This window comes from Diabrotica virgifera, chromosome 10 (assembly GCF_917563875.1).
Source record: "Diabrotica virgifera virgifera chromosome 10, PGI_DIABVI_V3a".
NCBI classification, from domain to species: Eukaryota; Metazoa; Arthropoda; class Insecta; order Coleoptera; family Chrysomelidae; genus Diabrotica; species Diabrotica virgifera.
This window is the reverse complement of record NC_065452.1, coordinates 110,543,505-110,561,157: the sequence shown is the minus strand read 5'-3', so window position 1 is coordinate 110,561,157 and position 17,653 is coordinate 110,543,505. Positions and strand designations below refer to the sequence as shown.

Below are 17,653 nucleotides of genomic sequence, written 5' to 3'. Positions count from 1 at the left end.
TATCGTACGTGTTAAAAAATCCTAATTATGCTTGCCTAGAAGCGGCAGGCACATAGCAGGAAGTCTGTATCTGAAGTTTGAATAACTGAACCCAAAGCACCTGCCTAAAAGCGGCAAACGCTTGTGGAACAGGTCCTAGCTCAAAAGTTACACCCGAGCAGTGGAGAAACGTAGCTAGAAGTGTTATGATCGTATCTATGGTCCTGGATGAGGGATTCCTTTCAAGAGGGAGAAAAAATTGTCTTTAGAAAAGAGAATTAAGGTATTGAAAATCTGTCTTGGACCACCATAATATTTTTTTTTGTTATATATATTTTTTTCTTTTTTTTTTATATATTTTTACATTTTTATATTATGCCCTTTTGTAATGGCCTGGAGTGACCCACCTCGGCCATTTTGCTCCAGCCTTTCCATTAGAGACTTACGCTTCATTATTTTTGTTATAATATCAATAATGGTTTCGAAGTTGCTCTTACTGCTAGTCGCTATTCGCAGAAAATTGTCAGGTCCAATATCTCCTAGCCTATTTCGCAGGTTACCCTGCTCACGGGCGAAAACATTGCATCTAAAGATACAATGTTCCGCATCCTCCTTCACGTGGCAGGTTTGACACGTGTCATCGTTTGATTTCCCGATTGCGAAAGTGAATGATCTTAAGGACCCATGCCCTGTTAGAATTTGTGTAAAATAATAATTGACACGCTTGAACTTGCAGTCGTACCATGTCCCAACATCTGGGATCAGTCTCTTAGTCCACTGAGCTTTCGTGTTCTCTGCCTCCCATTCCCTTTGCCAATCTTCCATGATCCGCACGTGTGCGGTCGACCTTACTTCCGGTACGTGACCATTGCCGTTTTCGTATAATTATTGGCGTTCCTTGGCTAATAGGTGAATGGGGGGGGCATCACCTGCAAGGCCTTGGTAGAAGTAGTTTTATATGCACTAGTGACTTTCAACAGAGGTTTACGCTGCGCTCTTGTTATCATATCCCTGTACTTTTGGTATCTTAGTACCCCGAACCAGACTGGGATTCCGTAAAGAAGGGTAGACTGAACGATATGTAGGTATAGCCTTCTCCTGGAACTGCTCGTGCCTCCAATATTAGGTGTAATTTTTTGGAGGGCCGTCGTCTGCACCTCCGCCTTCTTCACCACTCTTTCCAGGTGTTTAGTGAATCTCAGTCCTTTGTCGAGTTCTATACCCAGATATTTAGCGCAGCGCGTCGCCTGGACGTTGTTATTTCCTAAGCGGAACAACAAGTCTGGCCCATTTCTCGGGGCTTTTTAGGATGGCGACCTCTGTCTTGCCATCTGCAAGTTCAAGGTCGTTGTCGGTCATCCAATCATTCACTTTCTTGTAGCAATCCCACTGCAATCCCAACTTAAGCCTGGTACAGCTGAATTTTCTAGTCTTTATGGGCCTGCCCCTGTGTCTCCTCTTCTTTTTATTAGCGGCTGGTAGGGTTGGGGTGACAATTATGGGTAGCTGTTATCTCAAATAGTTGATCTCCAAAAGTTAATTGAAAATCACACCCATAGTTTCAACCAATGGTTACAGATATTTTAAGATGAATTAAAATTTTAATTTTATTTTTCAGGCCCATTACGGAAAAGAAGAGTACTCGAAGAGAACGGGACGACAGCCGACTGACGAAACTCATGGCCTTGATTTTCGTCTGCTTCCTTATATCGTTCTTGCCATTGATGTTAGTTAACGTCCTTGACGATATTGATATTAGATATCCTACTCTGCACGTCTTAGCATCCATAGCAACTTGGGCTTCCAGTGTTATCAATCCATTTATATACGCTGCTAGCAACAGACAGTACCGTTCAGCATACTCCAAGTTATTTAGGATAGTTAAGTCTAGCGTAGCTTTTTCTGATTCTAAGCATTCGAATAACTTGAAACAAGATAAAAATTCAGTTACCTACAAGCCTAGTGGTAGCGTCACACATTCCTGAATTGTATATAAAAACTTGAGACTGATATTTCGAAAAACGTAACCAAAGAATATATCGACCAAACAAAAATGTCAAAAACTCGTAGAATTATACTAGCTTAATTGAAAATAGGTACATTTAACACAATCCTTTTGTCGAATGATAATTAATTATGTTGTTAATTTAGCCGTAGTTTATCGCTGAGAATTAAAAATATTCAAATAATGAGATTTGAAAAGTTTTTAACATCTATAGAGTCATATTCTGACGAGTACTAAATAATTAGTTGGCATTCTGCCATTATTTGGTGTGATATAAACCAAAACCTATTACACATTAATCTGTGTTTTAGGTTTTCATAAACTTCTACTCTACAGGCTTCTCAAATCAGTTCATATATTGGCTGTAATCATGGTCTTTGTATTATTTAAGGTTTCTAGGCTCTATTTTTTTACACTCTTATAAGCACAGCTATAAACAAAACCCTTTGATACTTTGTATATTATTTTTTCTTTTCATATTTTATCTTCCGATTTATGTCACTCAAAGGGAGGGGGTGATTCCCGTCTTAATATTACATTTCGCATTTCCCACTATACTCATTCATTTTTTCGGTCTTGTTTAGCTTTTCCTGTTATTTTAATCCTAACTCTTTCAGGTCTTGCATTAGATTATTGAACCGTTTTTTTTCTTGGTCGACTTTTGGACCTTAACTGTCAAATATGAACTAACAAATTGCTCTTTATCTTGAGCTGTTCTTAATAATGAATGGGTGTCGACGCCTCCAGTCTCTTACATTATTTTGTCACAAGTATTTTCTTCTTCCTGGACTTATTTTCTCTCCACTTTCCCTTCCATGAGTTGTAAGAAGTTGTATATTTTTCTGCTCTGTAAATAAATGTCCTAGAAAACTCGTTTTTCTGTTTTTTATAATGTTTAGGAGTTCTCTCTCAATCCCCATGCTTCTTAGCAACTCATTCTTGGTCACCTGCTCTGTCCAAGAGATCTTCAGCATGCTTCGAAAAATTCACATCTCGATGGCTTCTTTCCGCCTCATACTTATAATTCCAAGAGTACATGTTTCCACTCCGTATAACAGTATGGAATAAATGATACCTTTACAAGTCGATATCGGATATCTAATGATAAGGTACAGTTTATTAAGAATTTCATTCTTTGGATTCGCATATTCTATAGGAGCTCGTATTTTGTGCTCGTGGTAAAGATCGTTTGTTATCCAGCAACCAAGATATTGGAATCTTTGTATGGATTCTATCTGTTCGTTATAGATACGAACATTAAACTCGGCTCTTGGTATAGTGTAACAGCTACTACTTTTGTTTTATTTGTGTTTATTTTCAGCCATGAAATATCTCATTCCCTGGTTATGATATTCAAAAGTCGTTGACAGTCCTCAGCAGTGTCCACAATAATGACGGTGTCGTCTGCGTATCTTAAGTTGTTTACGTATTCTCCGTTGATTTTTATTTCTTCTTCAACATTTTAGAGGGCATTTTGAAAAATATTTTTGGAATATACAGGTTGTTTCATTAACAATTGTATATATCGTAACTGGAGAAACCTTAGCACAAAATACGAAGATTTAACCCAAAACACTTAAATAAAATATTCCTCCTTGTCGAGATATAGAGTGTTTTATTACAAAAATATTCTAAAATGATTTTAGCCCATTGTTCAAGCACCTTTTAATATTTTTTGTTCAAACTTGACACATAGTTTACACATGTTAGGTTACTTTAATTAGTCTTAAAAAATAGTTTTCCGCTGTTACCAGAGGCGTGCTATAGGGATATATACTTTATTTTCGCCCCTTTCCCCCTCACAATCTACGCCACTGTCGTTATAATCATTTCAGCATGTTTTTTTGATTCCTTGTTACGTTTTACATAAATATCATCTTTTTGTCTCATTGCGATAAAGTAAGTAGTTTTCAAGTTATTTGCGCTTAAAGATAATGGATTCCATAAGAGTGTGTACCTACTTTAAACTACATTCAGTAAGATTGTGTTTAAAATCATAATCTTATTGAATCCATTACATTAAAAAGCAAATAAATTGAAAACTACTTACTCTATCGCATTGAGACACAGGATGATATTTACGTAAAAAGTAACGAAGGATAAAAAAAAACATGCTGAAATGATTATTACGACAGTGGCGTAGATTGTAAGGGGGGAAAAGGGGCGAAAAGGAAGTATATATCCCTACAGCACGTCTCGTAACAGCGGAAAACTATCTTTTAAGACTAGCTATAACAAAAAATATTAAAAGGTGCTTTAACCATGGGCTAAAATCATTTTAGAACATTTATAATAAAACACTCTGTATCTCGGTAAGGAAGAATATTTTATTTAAGTGTTTTGGGTTAAATCTTCATATTTTGTGCTAAGCTTTCTCCAGTTACGATATGGACAATTGTTAATGAAACACCCTGTATATGCCATTTGATCCCAATACAGGTTTTTAATTCGAGCCACAGTGTTATGGTCTATATTATGTTGAATTAGCGTTTTTATGAGTTCTGTATGTTTGACTCAATCAAACGCTTTTTTTTGTAGTCGTAAAACAGATAAACACATCGTTTCGCTGAACTTGGCATTTTTGTAATAATATCTAGAGTAGAGGCCAAATAAAGCCTCCCTCGTACCAAGTCCCATACAAAATTCAAATTGATTGTCGCTCAGGTTTCTCTCGCATTCTCTGTATATACGTTGATGAACAACTCTGAGTAGAATTTTCATTCTACTGCTCATTAGACATCTGAACTGTGAGCATCTATTTGCTCTATTTTTCTTGTATGGGTATAAATATCGATAGAAACCAGTCTTCTGGAAGATTCCAATGGTATATATTTTGTTCAGTAATAGAGTTAATATTAGTAGTGTCTGAAGATTTTCTTCATTGATTTTATCATCTGTACATATAGATCGTCTGGACCTGAAGTGTTTCGTGGCTTTGCTGTATTGACTGATTGCTGTTGTAATTTATGATGTTAATTTATTAAGTATTGTTTCGCTGTTTTCGCGGGTCTAGGACGTTTCATCGCCGCCGTTTCGATGCCGCCAGTTCGATGTCGATGCCGGCCGATTCATCGCCAGTCAATTAATCGCTATCTGATATATTTCCGAATTTTCGACAGTTACAATTATTAGTTATTTTTAGTATTAATTAGGAATTATAGGAAATGCGAGATATGACGGCGATGAAATGGACTGGCGATGAACCGGCGGCATCGAAACGGCCGGCGATGAACCGGCGGCATCGAAACGTCACATTCCGGTTTTCGCAAAGAGATCTTGGATGCATTTTTCCTAAATGCTTCCTACATTTTCTGGGCTAGGTATTACTTGATTGTTATCATCTACTAGATTTGTTGTATAGTATTTTTTCTTCATACACTCAGCGGCACAAAATTCCGCCACCCAAAATTTTTGATTAAGTTCGACATTCTATAACTTTGTTATTTCTCTGATGTTTGGCAAAAAGGGCTTAAGTCAGAATTGCACATCGAAAATGTTTTAATGATTTCTGGAGCAGAGAAAACTGTTGTAGACTTATACTCAGTTTTATAATCAGTTAAAGTGGACTTTAAATTTTAAGTTGGTACCTTTATCAATGCAATTCATTAAATGTCAACTTTAAAGTGAACTTTAGTTAATGTTCACTTTAAGTTGATTATGAAACCGGGCGTTAAACTGTATGTACCGATAAAAATGATTTTTCTGGTCCAGAAATCATCAAAATATTATCGATGTGCAATTCTGACTTAAGCCCTTTTTCCCAAACATCAGAGATTTGTACTCCGATTTTCAAGATTTTTACATCAGTTTGTAGGTACATGTATTGATGTAGTTTGTTATTATTACGGTTACAAAAATTGTTTGCTTACATGACATTATACGGGAGTGAATGGAAGCGTTGTTTTTTCTCCTAATTTTAAAAAATTCTGTGGAAAAATTGGAGGGCTGATTTTGTTTCATACTCCTTTTGTATTATGCTGAAGGTATTACTAAGGTTTTGTTTTTTGAATTATCCAACCATCTCTCTTCTTGTAAGAGCTGTAATGAAAACACTGCTTTGAAGGTTTATTTAATTAAAAATATCAAACGCACTAAAATTAACAAAACAAAACAAAATGAACAACAAAACAAAACATTTCAACATCGAATAAATGTGTTATCCTTGCCTGGGGAATAGCCCGATGTTCCTCTACCAGGGCCATAACGGTACCAAATTTTCTGGAGGCCTAGGATGACGGTAAATATCTTTTTTTAATTCATCCCATAAATGCTCAATAGGATTGAGATCTGGGTGCATGCGGGCCATTCTAATCTTATCAATCTAACCTCTATTTTATGAGTCAATCAGTGTTTTTATTTACAAAAAATTGTACAGCTCTTACAAGAAAAGAGATATTCGGATAATTCAAAAAACAAAATTTTAGTGATGTCTCCGGGATAATACGACAGGACCATGAAACCAAATCGGCTATTCCATTTTTCCAGGGAATTTTTTAAAGTTAGGAGAAAATACAACGCTTTCATTAAACCCTGTGTAATGCCATGCAAGCAAAAAATTTTTGTTACCGGAGTAATAACAAATGATATCAATACATGTACCTACAAACTGGTGCAAGAATCTTGAAAATCGGAACACAAATAATATAGTTATAAATTGTCAAACTTAATCAAAAATTTTGGGTGGCGGAATTTTGTGATGGTGAGTGTATTTGTGTATCTTTTTGCATGCATTAAAGTGGTCATGTTTTCTTAGTAAATGCCTCAGTTACCCACGTTCTACTGTTCATCCATTCTTCTTTCGCTTTGTCTATTCTTTATGTGTATTTCGTATATTGTCTTAGTTTTTCTGTTTGAATGGTTGTGATTGTTGTTTTGAAAATATGCCAAATAGTTTCAACTGTCCCTTCTGCTTCCGTAGATTTTCTTCTTCTAATGGCGCTGCAACCCTTGGCTTGCTTAACAATGTTCTTCCAGTCTGCCCTGCCGATACTTTCCTTGACCACTGTCTGATGGTCATGGTTTTAAGATCTCCCTCTACATCGTCTATCCATCGTTTACGGGGCCCTCATTTTGTTTTATTTCCTTGGAGCTTCCATGTCTGGATTACTTTTACAGCTCGGTATCCGTAGATATTTCACTGAATTGAATTTTTCTTTGAGAGTATTATTGACTATTTTCTCTATATTTGCTTGTACTTCTGGATGTTGAAGTTTCTCGAGATTAGATTTTATCTTCTCTTTGTGTTTGATTTTCTTCAGTTTAATGAAGATTTTACCGACAACAGGATTGTAATCAAATGTCAGACCCGGAATATGTTTTAACCCTACTATTCTCTTCCATTTTCTTCCATTTCCATAATGCTTGTCAACTAGTATATAATCAATCTGGATTATTATTAAGTTTAAGTTGTTTTGATTATCTTCAGGTGCTTTCCATTTTTGGTAGTAAGTTTTCATGGTAAGTTTTCATATTTTTTGGGCAATTATTGGGTTTTCTTCTTGGCAAATTTGAAGCAGTAATTCTCCTTTATCATTCTTTGGGCAGTAAAATCTGCCATAATAATGTTTTGTTTGGAAAAAATATCCACATGAGATTTTTTTGCATAATCACATTCGCGAGACATCCCAGAATAAGGTTCAAGAAGTCGCGCACGCGAAAAGTGGTCCAAATTTTTTTTAAAACTTTTTTAACCAAATTGCAAAAATCAATATTTTCGGTCCGGACAATTTTTGAAGTTATACTTCTTTAGGCGCGATTGAGAGTAAAATCTCATAATACTGCGCGCATGCGCACACAGACAAGATGGCGTTTAGTTGCTGAATCTTTCAAGTTATGTATAAATATATCAGTGCAAGAAAAGGTGTGAAAATAATATGTTAGTGTTTTTAGTAAATTAATTTATTATTCAGTATAATTTTTATGTCTTTGGCTTTGTCTTCCTCGGGAATAAGATATTTTATAATAATAATAAGTATATTTAAAGTATTTTTGTATTAAATTTGTCAGTATGTATGAGAAATCTTGTAACCTGTCAAAGCAAAAGGGATATAGCTCAGTGGTAGAGCGTATGACCGGAGATAAAGAGGTCCCGGGTTCAAATCCCGGACGATTTATATTTTTTTTATATTTTTGGTATCGTTTTAATAAAAAAAATTTAAAAGTGGTAGGTAAAGAAAGTTAGTTTAATATTTAAATAAAATACAAATAACCTGTTAAGTATATTAATTTCGTTGAAATCATAATAATAGAAGTGTAACTTCTTGCGTGCGTACAATGTACACACATTCTTTTTTTAGGTTTTTGGGACCATTCTGGACAAAAAAGGTCTCTTATAATTTTTTTCTAAAGTTGATCGTTTTCGAGTTTAAGCAATTTAAAATTAAAAAAAAAACGAAAAATGGCGATTTTCAAGGCTTAATAACTCGGTTAAAAGTTATTATTATGAAAGTCAGAAAGTGACTAAATCAAAGTTTAAAGCCCCCCCCCCCTACAAGATCCTGAAGAAATTTTTGTCATTATTTTATTACTAAGCTGTTATTTTTAAGTAATAATAATGAGCGCCATGTACGTATTAGGCGACCGTCAATGGTGAGTGCGAAGGAGATGCCATTCCAGCAGTTCATCTTACTCGCACTCACATTTAGAGCCGTCAATACGATCTTACCGCTCATTAATAATTAAAAATAACAGCTTAGTAATAAATTAATGACACAAATTTCTTCAGGATCATGTAGGGGGGGCTTCAGTGGCGGATTCAGGGGAGGGCGATGGGGGCGATCGGCTCCCCCTCTCAAACCAAGTCATATATAAAGATTACAAAAACATTCATTTATTTTTCATAGAGGGCTTTAAACTTTGATTTAGTCACTGTCTGACTGTCATAATAATAAGTTTTAACCGAGTTATTAAGTCTTAAAAATGGTCATTTTCGCGTTTTTCAAATTTTAAATTGCTTATTATAACTCGAAAACGATCGACTTTAGAGAAAAATCAGGAAAGACCTTTTTTGTCCAGAATGGTAATAAAAACTTATGAAAAATTATCCGGGCAAAAAAGATTGATTTTTGCAATTTGTTTAAAAAAAATTGTTTAAAAAATTTGGACCACTTTTCGCGTGGGCGACTTCTTGAACCTTATTCTGGGGTATCTCACGAATGTGATTATGCAAAAAAATCTCATGGGAATATTTTTTCCAACGAACCCGCCGTTTTCGCCTTGTCTAATTGATAAATAATTATATTTCTCATACTAAATGTACAATGTAAGCTAATTTCAGAAGGTATATGTTATAGAGGGAACACCTTTCCTGGCATGTGGAACACAACTTTCTCATCATGCTGGAATTTATTCTCTACATTTTTCAAATTACACCTATACTTTTAAAGATATTGTAAATTATATTTTTTCAAATGTTTATTGTTAGATTGAATATTGTGTAAGATATATAGGCCCCAATTGAAAAGATTTTGACAACGTAGACCAAAGATATGTTAGATAGTATTACATAATGTTAAGCGTCCATCCTTGTATAAGTAAACTGAAAATTATATTTTTTAAATATATAAATATAATATGCAGTTTTAACTAGTTCTAAATACAGATCTCTAGGTTGTAGGAAAACTAGTTTACCTTTTTTATTGTTTAAAGAATTGACGATTTAAAATTACTAATGATCCTTTCTGTTAATATATCTTTTTCTAAACTCCATATGAAAGTGAGAATATGAAGAATCTTAGATTTTCTTATTTGCTCAAATCAATTCAGGATATGTGTTTCTGAGAAATTCACCTTTATTTCTACATCAAGAGATTGAAAACAGTTTTCAAGGTTTGACAAAACTTTTGTATAGTTTCAAATATTTAATTTAATAAATATATATTTTGCTATATGCACATAATCATCCAAGACCTGAATCTTTCTTCAGTCCGTAACCAAACAGCTTATTTCCTAAGTCAAGGTTAGCAGTATGTATTATAAAATGTTAAGTTCCAGAACCATACCAGCTAAAAAGTGTAAAATATCTTGTAAAGATCTGATAGGATGAAATAGAGCACTTCGTGTGACATAATTGTCCATTATCAGTATCACAAATCTTTCTTCACTTTTAACTATACTCAAATCACAATAAAGATTCACTAGGAATAACAAACCAAGACACGTTGAATGTTACGGGGAGCACTCCCGAATCATGATTTACAATGTATAAACTTTGTAAATCATTATTTGGGATTTACAATGTATATGATTTGGGATATACAATGTATATACATTGTATATACATTATAAATCATGATTTGGGAGTGCTCCTTGTAATAATCAACGTATCTTGGTTTGTTTATCTCTAGTGCATCTTTATTGTGATTTTAGTATAATATGTTTTCACTTTCTTACAGTATTTCCCTGTAAGTTGTATCCATATGGAAAACTTTTTTATTATTAATTTCACGAAAAAAGTTATTCTTTATAAAAAGCGCTGCATGGTCCAAAACCTGAGATTGAACCATCAACTATTAAATTTTTTGAATATTATACGAGGTATGTCACAAAGTTTGAATTTCGCTCAAGAGTAAAGTAGCTTTATTTTTCGTAATATTGGAAATTGCTATTATGAAAAGTTGTTTGTAATTAAAAACTATATTCTAATATGCAATTACGTCTTTCTAATCGAAAAAATTTTTTTTTTTTTTGAAAAATTATGGATGATTATCATTATTTTTTCAGTTATTTCAATTCTGATAACTGTTTTATTAATAATTTTACGAAAAAAAAGTGATCTTTAATAAAAAGTTCTGGATGGTCTAAAACTTAAAATACAATCATCTTATATCAAACTTTATCAATTTTATACGAGGTATGTCAAAAAAATAAATTTAGATCAAAAGTAAAGTACCTTTATAGTTCAGAATATTTTAATTAGAAGGATGTAATTACATACTGAAACATAGTTTTTAATTCTAAATAACTTTTCATAATAACAATTTTCGATATTGTGAAAAATGAATGTATTTTACACTTGAGCGAAATTCATATTTTTTGACATAACTCGTATAAAATTGATAAAATTTGACATAAGATGGTTGTATTTTAGATTTTAGACCATGCAGAACTTTTTATTAAGAATCACTTTTTTCGTAAAATTAATAATAAAAGAGTTATCTGAATTAAAATAACTGAAAATAATGTTAGTTATCCATAATTTTTCAATAAAAATTTTCAATTAGAAGGATGTAATTGCATACTAGAATACAGCTTTTAATTCCAAACAACTTTTCATAATAGCAATTTTCAATATTGTGAAAAATAAAGCTGCTTTACTCTTGAGTGAAATTCAAACTTTTTGACATACCTCGTATAATATTCAAAAAAATTTATATTTCATGGTTAAATCTTAGGTTTTGGACCCTGCAGAGCCTTTTATAAAGAATAACTTTTTTTCGTAAAATTAATAATAAAAAAGTTTTCCATATGGATACAACTTACAGGGACATACTGTATATCGCACTTTATATCTAACAGTGTCAGAACTCAAAAAAAATAATAAAAACGGTTTTATTGCACCAACAAAAACAGTTTATTTAAACTACAAAATCCTATCTCAAAAAGTGTTACGTCTATGGTTCAAGTATTTGTCGTTAGATGACACTAGCGTCATTATATGTTCAACCAAAATAAACGATACGCCTAACATAAATAATATCACATATCGGCTTTCGCAAGGCAGTTGATCATCTAAGATCTGTATAAAGTGTTGTTTATCGAGTTAAGACAGTATATGCGATTGCTTTATTCAAAACAATCTGCGAATGTGCCCAAGAAAAGTAACTCCTTTATTTTTCTTTTTGCAGTATTTTTTATTTAATTTTGTTACTTATATATTATAAATCATTAAAATTTAGTTAGATTGTTAGATCATTAAAAAGTATAACTCTATTAACCAGATAATAAAAATATTATACAGGGTGTCCCAAAAAGATTGGTCATAAATTATACCACAGATTCTGGGGTGAAAAGTAGGTTGATTGAACCTCACTTACCTATATACCAGGGGTGGCCAAGCTCCTCGATAGTCAGAGCCATTTGTCAAAATTTGAAATTGTTCGCGAGCCGCAATTAAACAATTACCTGTGTACCAGTTTTTTACACCAAAAAGTGTAAAAAATGTATTACATTTATCTCTCACTGTTTGGATTTCACGATTTTTAAAGTGAAATAAAATGGTTCACGTCGTTATTTCAAATATGCAAATAATTCTACAAGCAGCCTTTACTAATTCAGGATACTTCGATTCTTCATCATCCTTCCATCTTTTTCTGGGACGGCCTACTGATCTTCTATCGTCTCTCAAAAAACCCCGTCTTTAACACTCTGTCCATCTTTTCTTAGCTTTTATTATGTCTGACGATGTTTTCAGTACCATACACAGTCACCAATTCAGATTTGCGGCGCCTTCTCCACTCTCCTGTCAATTCATCTCTTTGAGGGCCAAATATAATTCTGAGAACTTTGTTTTCATATACCAGCAGCTTACTTATTTCCCGCTGATGTAGAGTCCATGTTTCACTTTCATATGTAACAATTGGGCAAAAATTAACTGTACAGTCTTAATTTATATTGTCTTTTTAGCAGATTAGATCTTAACAATGATGATAGGGAGTATAATGCTTTATTCCAAGCAGCCATCCTTGCTGAGACCTCTTTTTATATGTGGCTGTCATCTGTGATTACCGCCCCCAACTATTTAAACTTTTTTACTACTTCGAAGTTGTGGTCATTAATATTTATATTCTGCCTAACTCTTGGTCTTGGATTTTTGGTTACTAGCGTGTATTTCGTCTTCCCTTCATTTATTCGAAGGCCCCGCGACTACCTGTTTCTTCCTCGAGTTGTGAAAACACCTCTCTCGCGTACCTACGTCTCTTGTAGAATGAGCGACTGCACCTATATCATCAGCAAAGGCAAACAATTGTTTTGATCCTCGATTCGCAAATCCTCCTGTCAATTGAGATTATATTTTACTTATTACATATTCTAAGGCCAAATTGAATAGAAACAGTGATAATGGGTCTCCTTGTCGAAGTCCTGATGTTACACTTTTATATTTGTTGTTAGTAATTTAAGACATTTTGAAACACAAAAATTAAAAGTAGTTCAGGTACATTTATTGAAAGCCACAAATATTCCTTCAAAGAGCCACATGTGGCTCGCGAGCCACAGTTTGGCCACCCCTGCTATATACAATAGTGCACACACAAAAAGTTACAGCCCTTTGAAGTTACAAAATGAAAATCAATTTTTTTTTCATTATATCGAAAACTCTTCGAGATTTTTCATTGAAAATGGACATGTGGTATTCTTATGGCATCAGCATCTTAAATAAAAATTAAAGCAAAATTTGTGTATCCCATAAAAATTTTATGGGGGTTTTGTTCCCATTAACCCCCTCAAACTTTTGTATTGTGGCACCATTAGTTAAACACACTGTTTTTAAAACATTTTGCCTCTTACGACTTTTTCGATAAGCCAGTGCTTATCGAGAAATTTTGAATATTTATCGAATCCACCACATCTTTGTATATGGTTAAGTACGATTATCCTCCTCAGTCCATAGGTCCAGCCGGCTGGACAATGTTTACTAATTTATTACACGGTTACTATTCGGGTTGGGCATCGCTGCATCCTATATTGCAGCATATTGGACTTCCTATTTATCAGTCAAATTTACTCATTTGAAAAATTCGACAACAGCGCCTACCTCGGTAGTTTGTTGTTACATGTGGTGAAACTTTTTAAGTTATGATGGCGGCTCCACAAAAATACAGTAAGTTGTAGTGTTTTTCTGTACTTTAAAGTATTGATTGTTTTTACTGTATGTTACTTGATGATTGGACGTATTTGTGGTAAATATATATTTGAAAATAATTACAACTGGACACGTTAGCGGTCCTCTAAACTTTTTGTCCAGCATTTTGGACATTGGGACTTAGTTAGCCAAATATGTTAGCATACTCACATTTTTAAGTTTAGTTACAGATAGTAAAAGGATATTGATGGAAAGTGCATTGGAGGCTATTTTGACGGATAACGATTTTTTCGTCAGTAAAGATAGCGATAATGATCAAAGGAAATGGATTTACAGGAATTTAAGATATATGTTGGAAGGTCACTAGCTGTAGGTGGTAAGCCTGCAAGTGGGAGACAAGCTAGTGCGTCTATTTCAAGAAAACCGGAGACATCTGAAGATGATTTGCCCATAATTCCTGTAAAAAGATCTACAGTTTTCCAGTTACCGCCTATAGATGCCATGACCATTTGCCAATATGCTGTGTCAGCAATAGAAATTCTTATCGCGTTGCCTAAACCTCTTGGATGAACTAAGAAGATGAGATTCTTTGGTACAGAATGCAAAATGTATATGTGTATTTCTCCTGAACCAGAATGTTTTTTCAGTTTCATACTTAAATTATATGAAAGCTAAGTCCTGATGTCCATTATGCTGGACATGTCATATTATGTTTGTCCAATAATTTTATTATAGTTTTTATAGATTTTCGTTTATTGTTTTCACAAATAAGGAGAGAAAATAGAAAATATTGTTAAAATAATAAAAACTTTTTTCTTGGGGCTGAAGAGGTTATAGAGACCTGTTAATAATCTGAAAATGTATTTATAATTTACATTTTTAGGTATATTTTAAAAAAGAAGCAACATCTCGATAAAAGGTGACTTATCAAAAAAATACTAAGAGGCAAAAAGTTTTAAAAACACTGTATTTAACTAATGGTACCACAATAATAGTTTAATTGGAACGTACCCAAACATTTGGGGGGTTTAAAGTTCAAAGGAACAAAACACCCATAACATTTTTATGTAAATATATTAAAAAAGAAGCCACATCTCGATAAAAACTCGCGTATCGAAAAAATACTAAGAGCCAAAAAAGTTTTAAAAACATTGTGTTTAACTAATGGTACCACAATAATGAATTAATTGTAACGTACACAAACGTTTTAGGGGGTTTAAGGGATTAAAACCCCCATAAAATTTTATGGGGTGGACAAATCTCACTATAATTTAGTTTTAAGATGATCCTGCCATAAGAATGATGCATATCCATTTTTAATAAAAAATCTTTAATAGTTTTCGATATATTGAAAAAAATCAATTTTCATTTTGTAACTTCAAAAGGCTGTAACTTTTTTTATGAGCACATTTGTACTAAGGTAAGTTAGGTTCAATCGACCTATTTTGACTCCAAAATGTGTGGTATAATTTATGACCAATCTTTTCGGGACACCCTGTATATTCTGTACTGCTAAAATCACTTTTAATAAATATTTTGTAAATTTTTTGGTGTGTTATCTGTATTGTGTCACAACTACAAAAATATTTTTTTAAATAATTTTCGTACATAAACTTAATACCTACGCTATTTTGTAGAGCACAAATTTTAAACGTCATTTTCTCGGTAGGTACTTTGCTTTTTGACTTATGACACTGTTTGATCGGAGGTGCGATATATAAGTATATTTCAATAATCAAAAAAGTATTTTCTGCATGAATGAATAGGGTGTACATGATGTACATAATATCTATTTACATTTTATAAATTAATTAATAAATTAATTTTTTTGGTAAAATTGTGGCTTATTTCCCATTTAAAATAGTTCATTATAAAAATGCCACAAGGAAATAGCTTCAGAACAATATTTACATTTAGTTATGAGTAGTTTTTCTACACCAATATGAAATATCTATTTTTTGCCCTACTGATATTCAATAATATCACATGGATAAAAATAAATTTTATGTGCAAAGAAATTTTGTACAAACTCTATACGTCTATTTTAGGTATTTTTATGTTTCCATACTAATATTAAAATATATTATTACGTTTATAATGTAGAGTGATACTTTTTTAGTTTTATAACGTATATGCATTTTTGTAAGCAGACTTTTTGAAAATAAAGCAATACAAAGCATGTATTATACATTTTTTACACTTCATAATGTTCACCTGTACCATTCACCATTCACATGTACCATAATTGGACCAAAACAACGAAGATAATAATGAAATCTTAAATTTTCTTGATATACCTTTTCAAATGGATCTCCCAATCAAAAAATTTAAACCTAAAGAAATCCGAATGGTAATCATGAATGAAATCAATCCAAAAAGGCTCCTGGATATGACCTCGTCACTGGAAAAATCCTGCAAAACGTAACTAAGAAAACAATCATGGCAATAACACATATATATTTAATGCAATACTTACGTATGCACATTTTCCCAATCAGTGGAAAGTAGCAGAGATCATAATGTTACAAAAACCAGGAAAATACCCCAAAGAACTGAACTCATGTAGACCCATTAGTCTCTTACCTATATTATCTAAGCTATTTGAAAAAAAAATTTCTACGTCGATTAGAACCAATAATAGAAGAAACAAGATTAATTCCAAAACACCAATTTGGTTTTCGTAGCAAACATGGAACAATAGAACAAACACATCGTATAGTCAAACAAATCAGCAATGATCTAGAAAACAAGAGGTATTGTAGTGCAGCTTTTCTAGATATCAGCCAAGCATTCGACAAAGTGTGGCATACAGGACTCCTCCATAAGCTAAAAAAAATCTTCCGTATCAATATTATTTAATTATAAAATCATATCTGACTCAGAGATCGCATATCAATAGTAAAACAGCAAGATGCTCGCTCAGAACTATTTAAAATAAAATCCGGTGTCCCACAAGGTAGTGTACTCGGTCCCTTACTATACCTGTTATTTACTGCTGACGTACCTACAACTAGATTGACAACAGTCGCAACATTCGCAGATGACAGAGGTATTATCGCATCTCACACAGACTCCTAAGAGCTTCGCATAACTTACAAGCCCACTTAAATAAAATAGAAAAATGGTTAAACAAATGGAAACTAAAAGCTAATGAAACAAAATCGACCCACATGACATTTACCATGCGAAGAGAGAGCTGTCCACCAGTATACATAAACAACAAACAATTAGTACAAGTAGATACAACCAAATACCTGGGCATACATCTTGATAAAAGACTAACATGGAGAAAACACATCTTCACCAAAAGAAAGCAACATGTGACTCAAACTTCAACAAATGTACTGGATTCTAGGCAGACATTCAAGACTGTCAATTGAAAATAAATTAGTGGTATACAAAGCCATACTTAAACCCATATGGACCTAAGGCATACAGCTATATGGGGCTCAGCCAGCAACTGTAACTTGGAAATCATATAACGTTTTCAAAATAAGGCATTAAGAACCATTGTAAACGCCATGGTACGTCCCCCCTCCCACGCAATAATAGAACCTGACAGTTCCCAGCATCAAAGAAGAAATCAGCAAATACAGTGAAAAGTATGATGAAAGACTTAGTGCGCATCCAAATGATTTCGCGAGTGAATTATTAAACACGGAGGGTGAAGTTCGGAGACTGAAGCGTTATAAACCAACTGACTTACCAAATAGATTTTAGATAAATTACTCGTAGAACTATTTTAAGTGTTACTTTATTTTACTAGTATAGTATCTATACATTTGTTGATAATTTAGAAAGGAAAGTTTTCATTGGAATTCTTACCTACATGTCATAGCCTAAGAAAGTCATAACTTTAACTGATTGTT

General features: G+C 33.1%; 1 protein-coding gene across 1 annotated transcript in view; it reads left to right on the top strand.

Annotated features, from left to right (window-relative positions):
* Positions 1-15,965, top strand: part of LOC114336102 (protein trapped in endoderm-1) — a 217,685-nt gene extending 201,720 nt beyond the window's left edge. Inside the window, exon 5 of the mRNA XM_050663360.1 lies at positions 1,598-15,965. Within this exon, the coding sequence (XP_050519317.1) occupies positions 1,598-1,964 (367 nt within the window). The 3' untranslated portion in view covers positions 1,965-15,965. The remainder of the gene's footprint in view (positions 1-1,597) is intronic.
* The last annotated feature ends 1,688 nt before the right edge of the window (positions 15,966-17,653 follow it).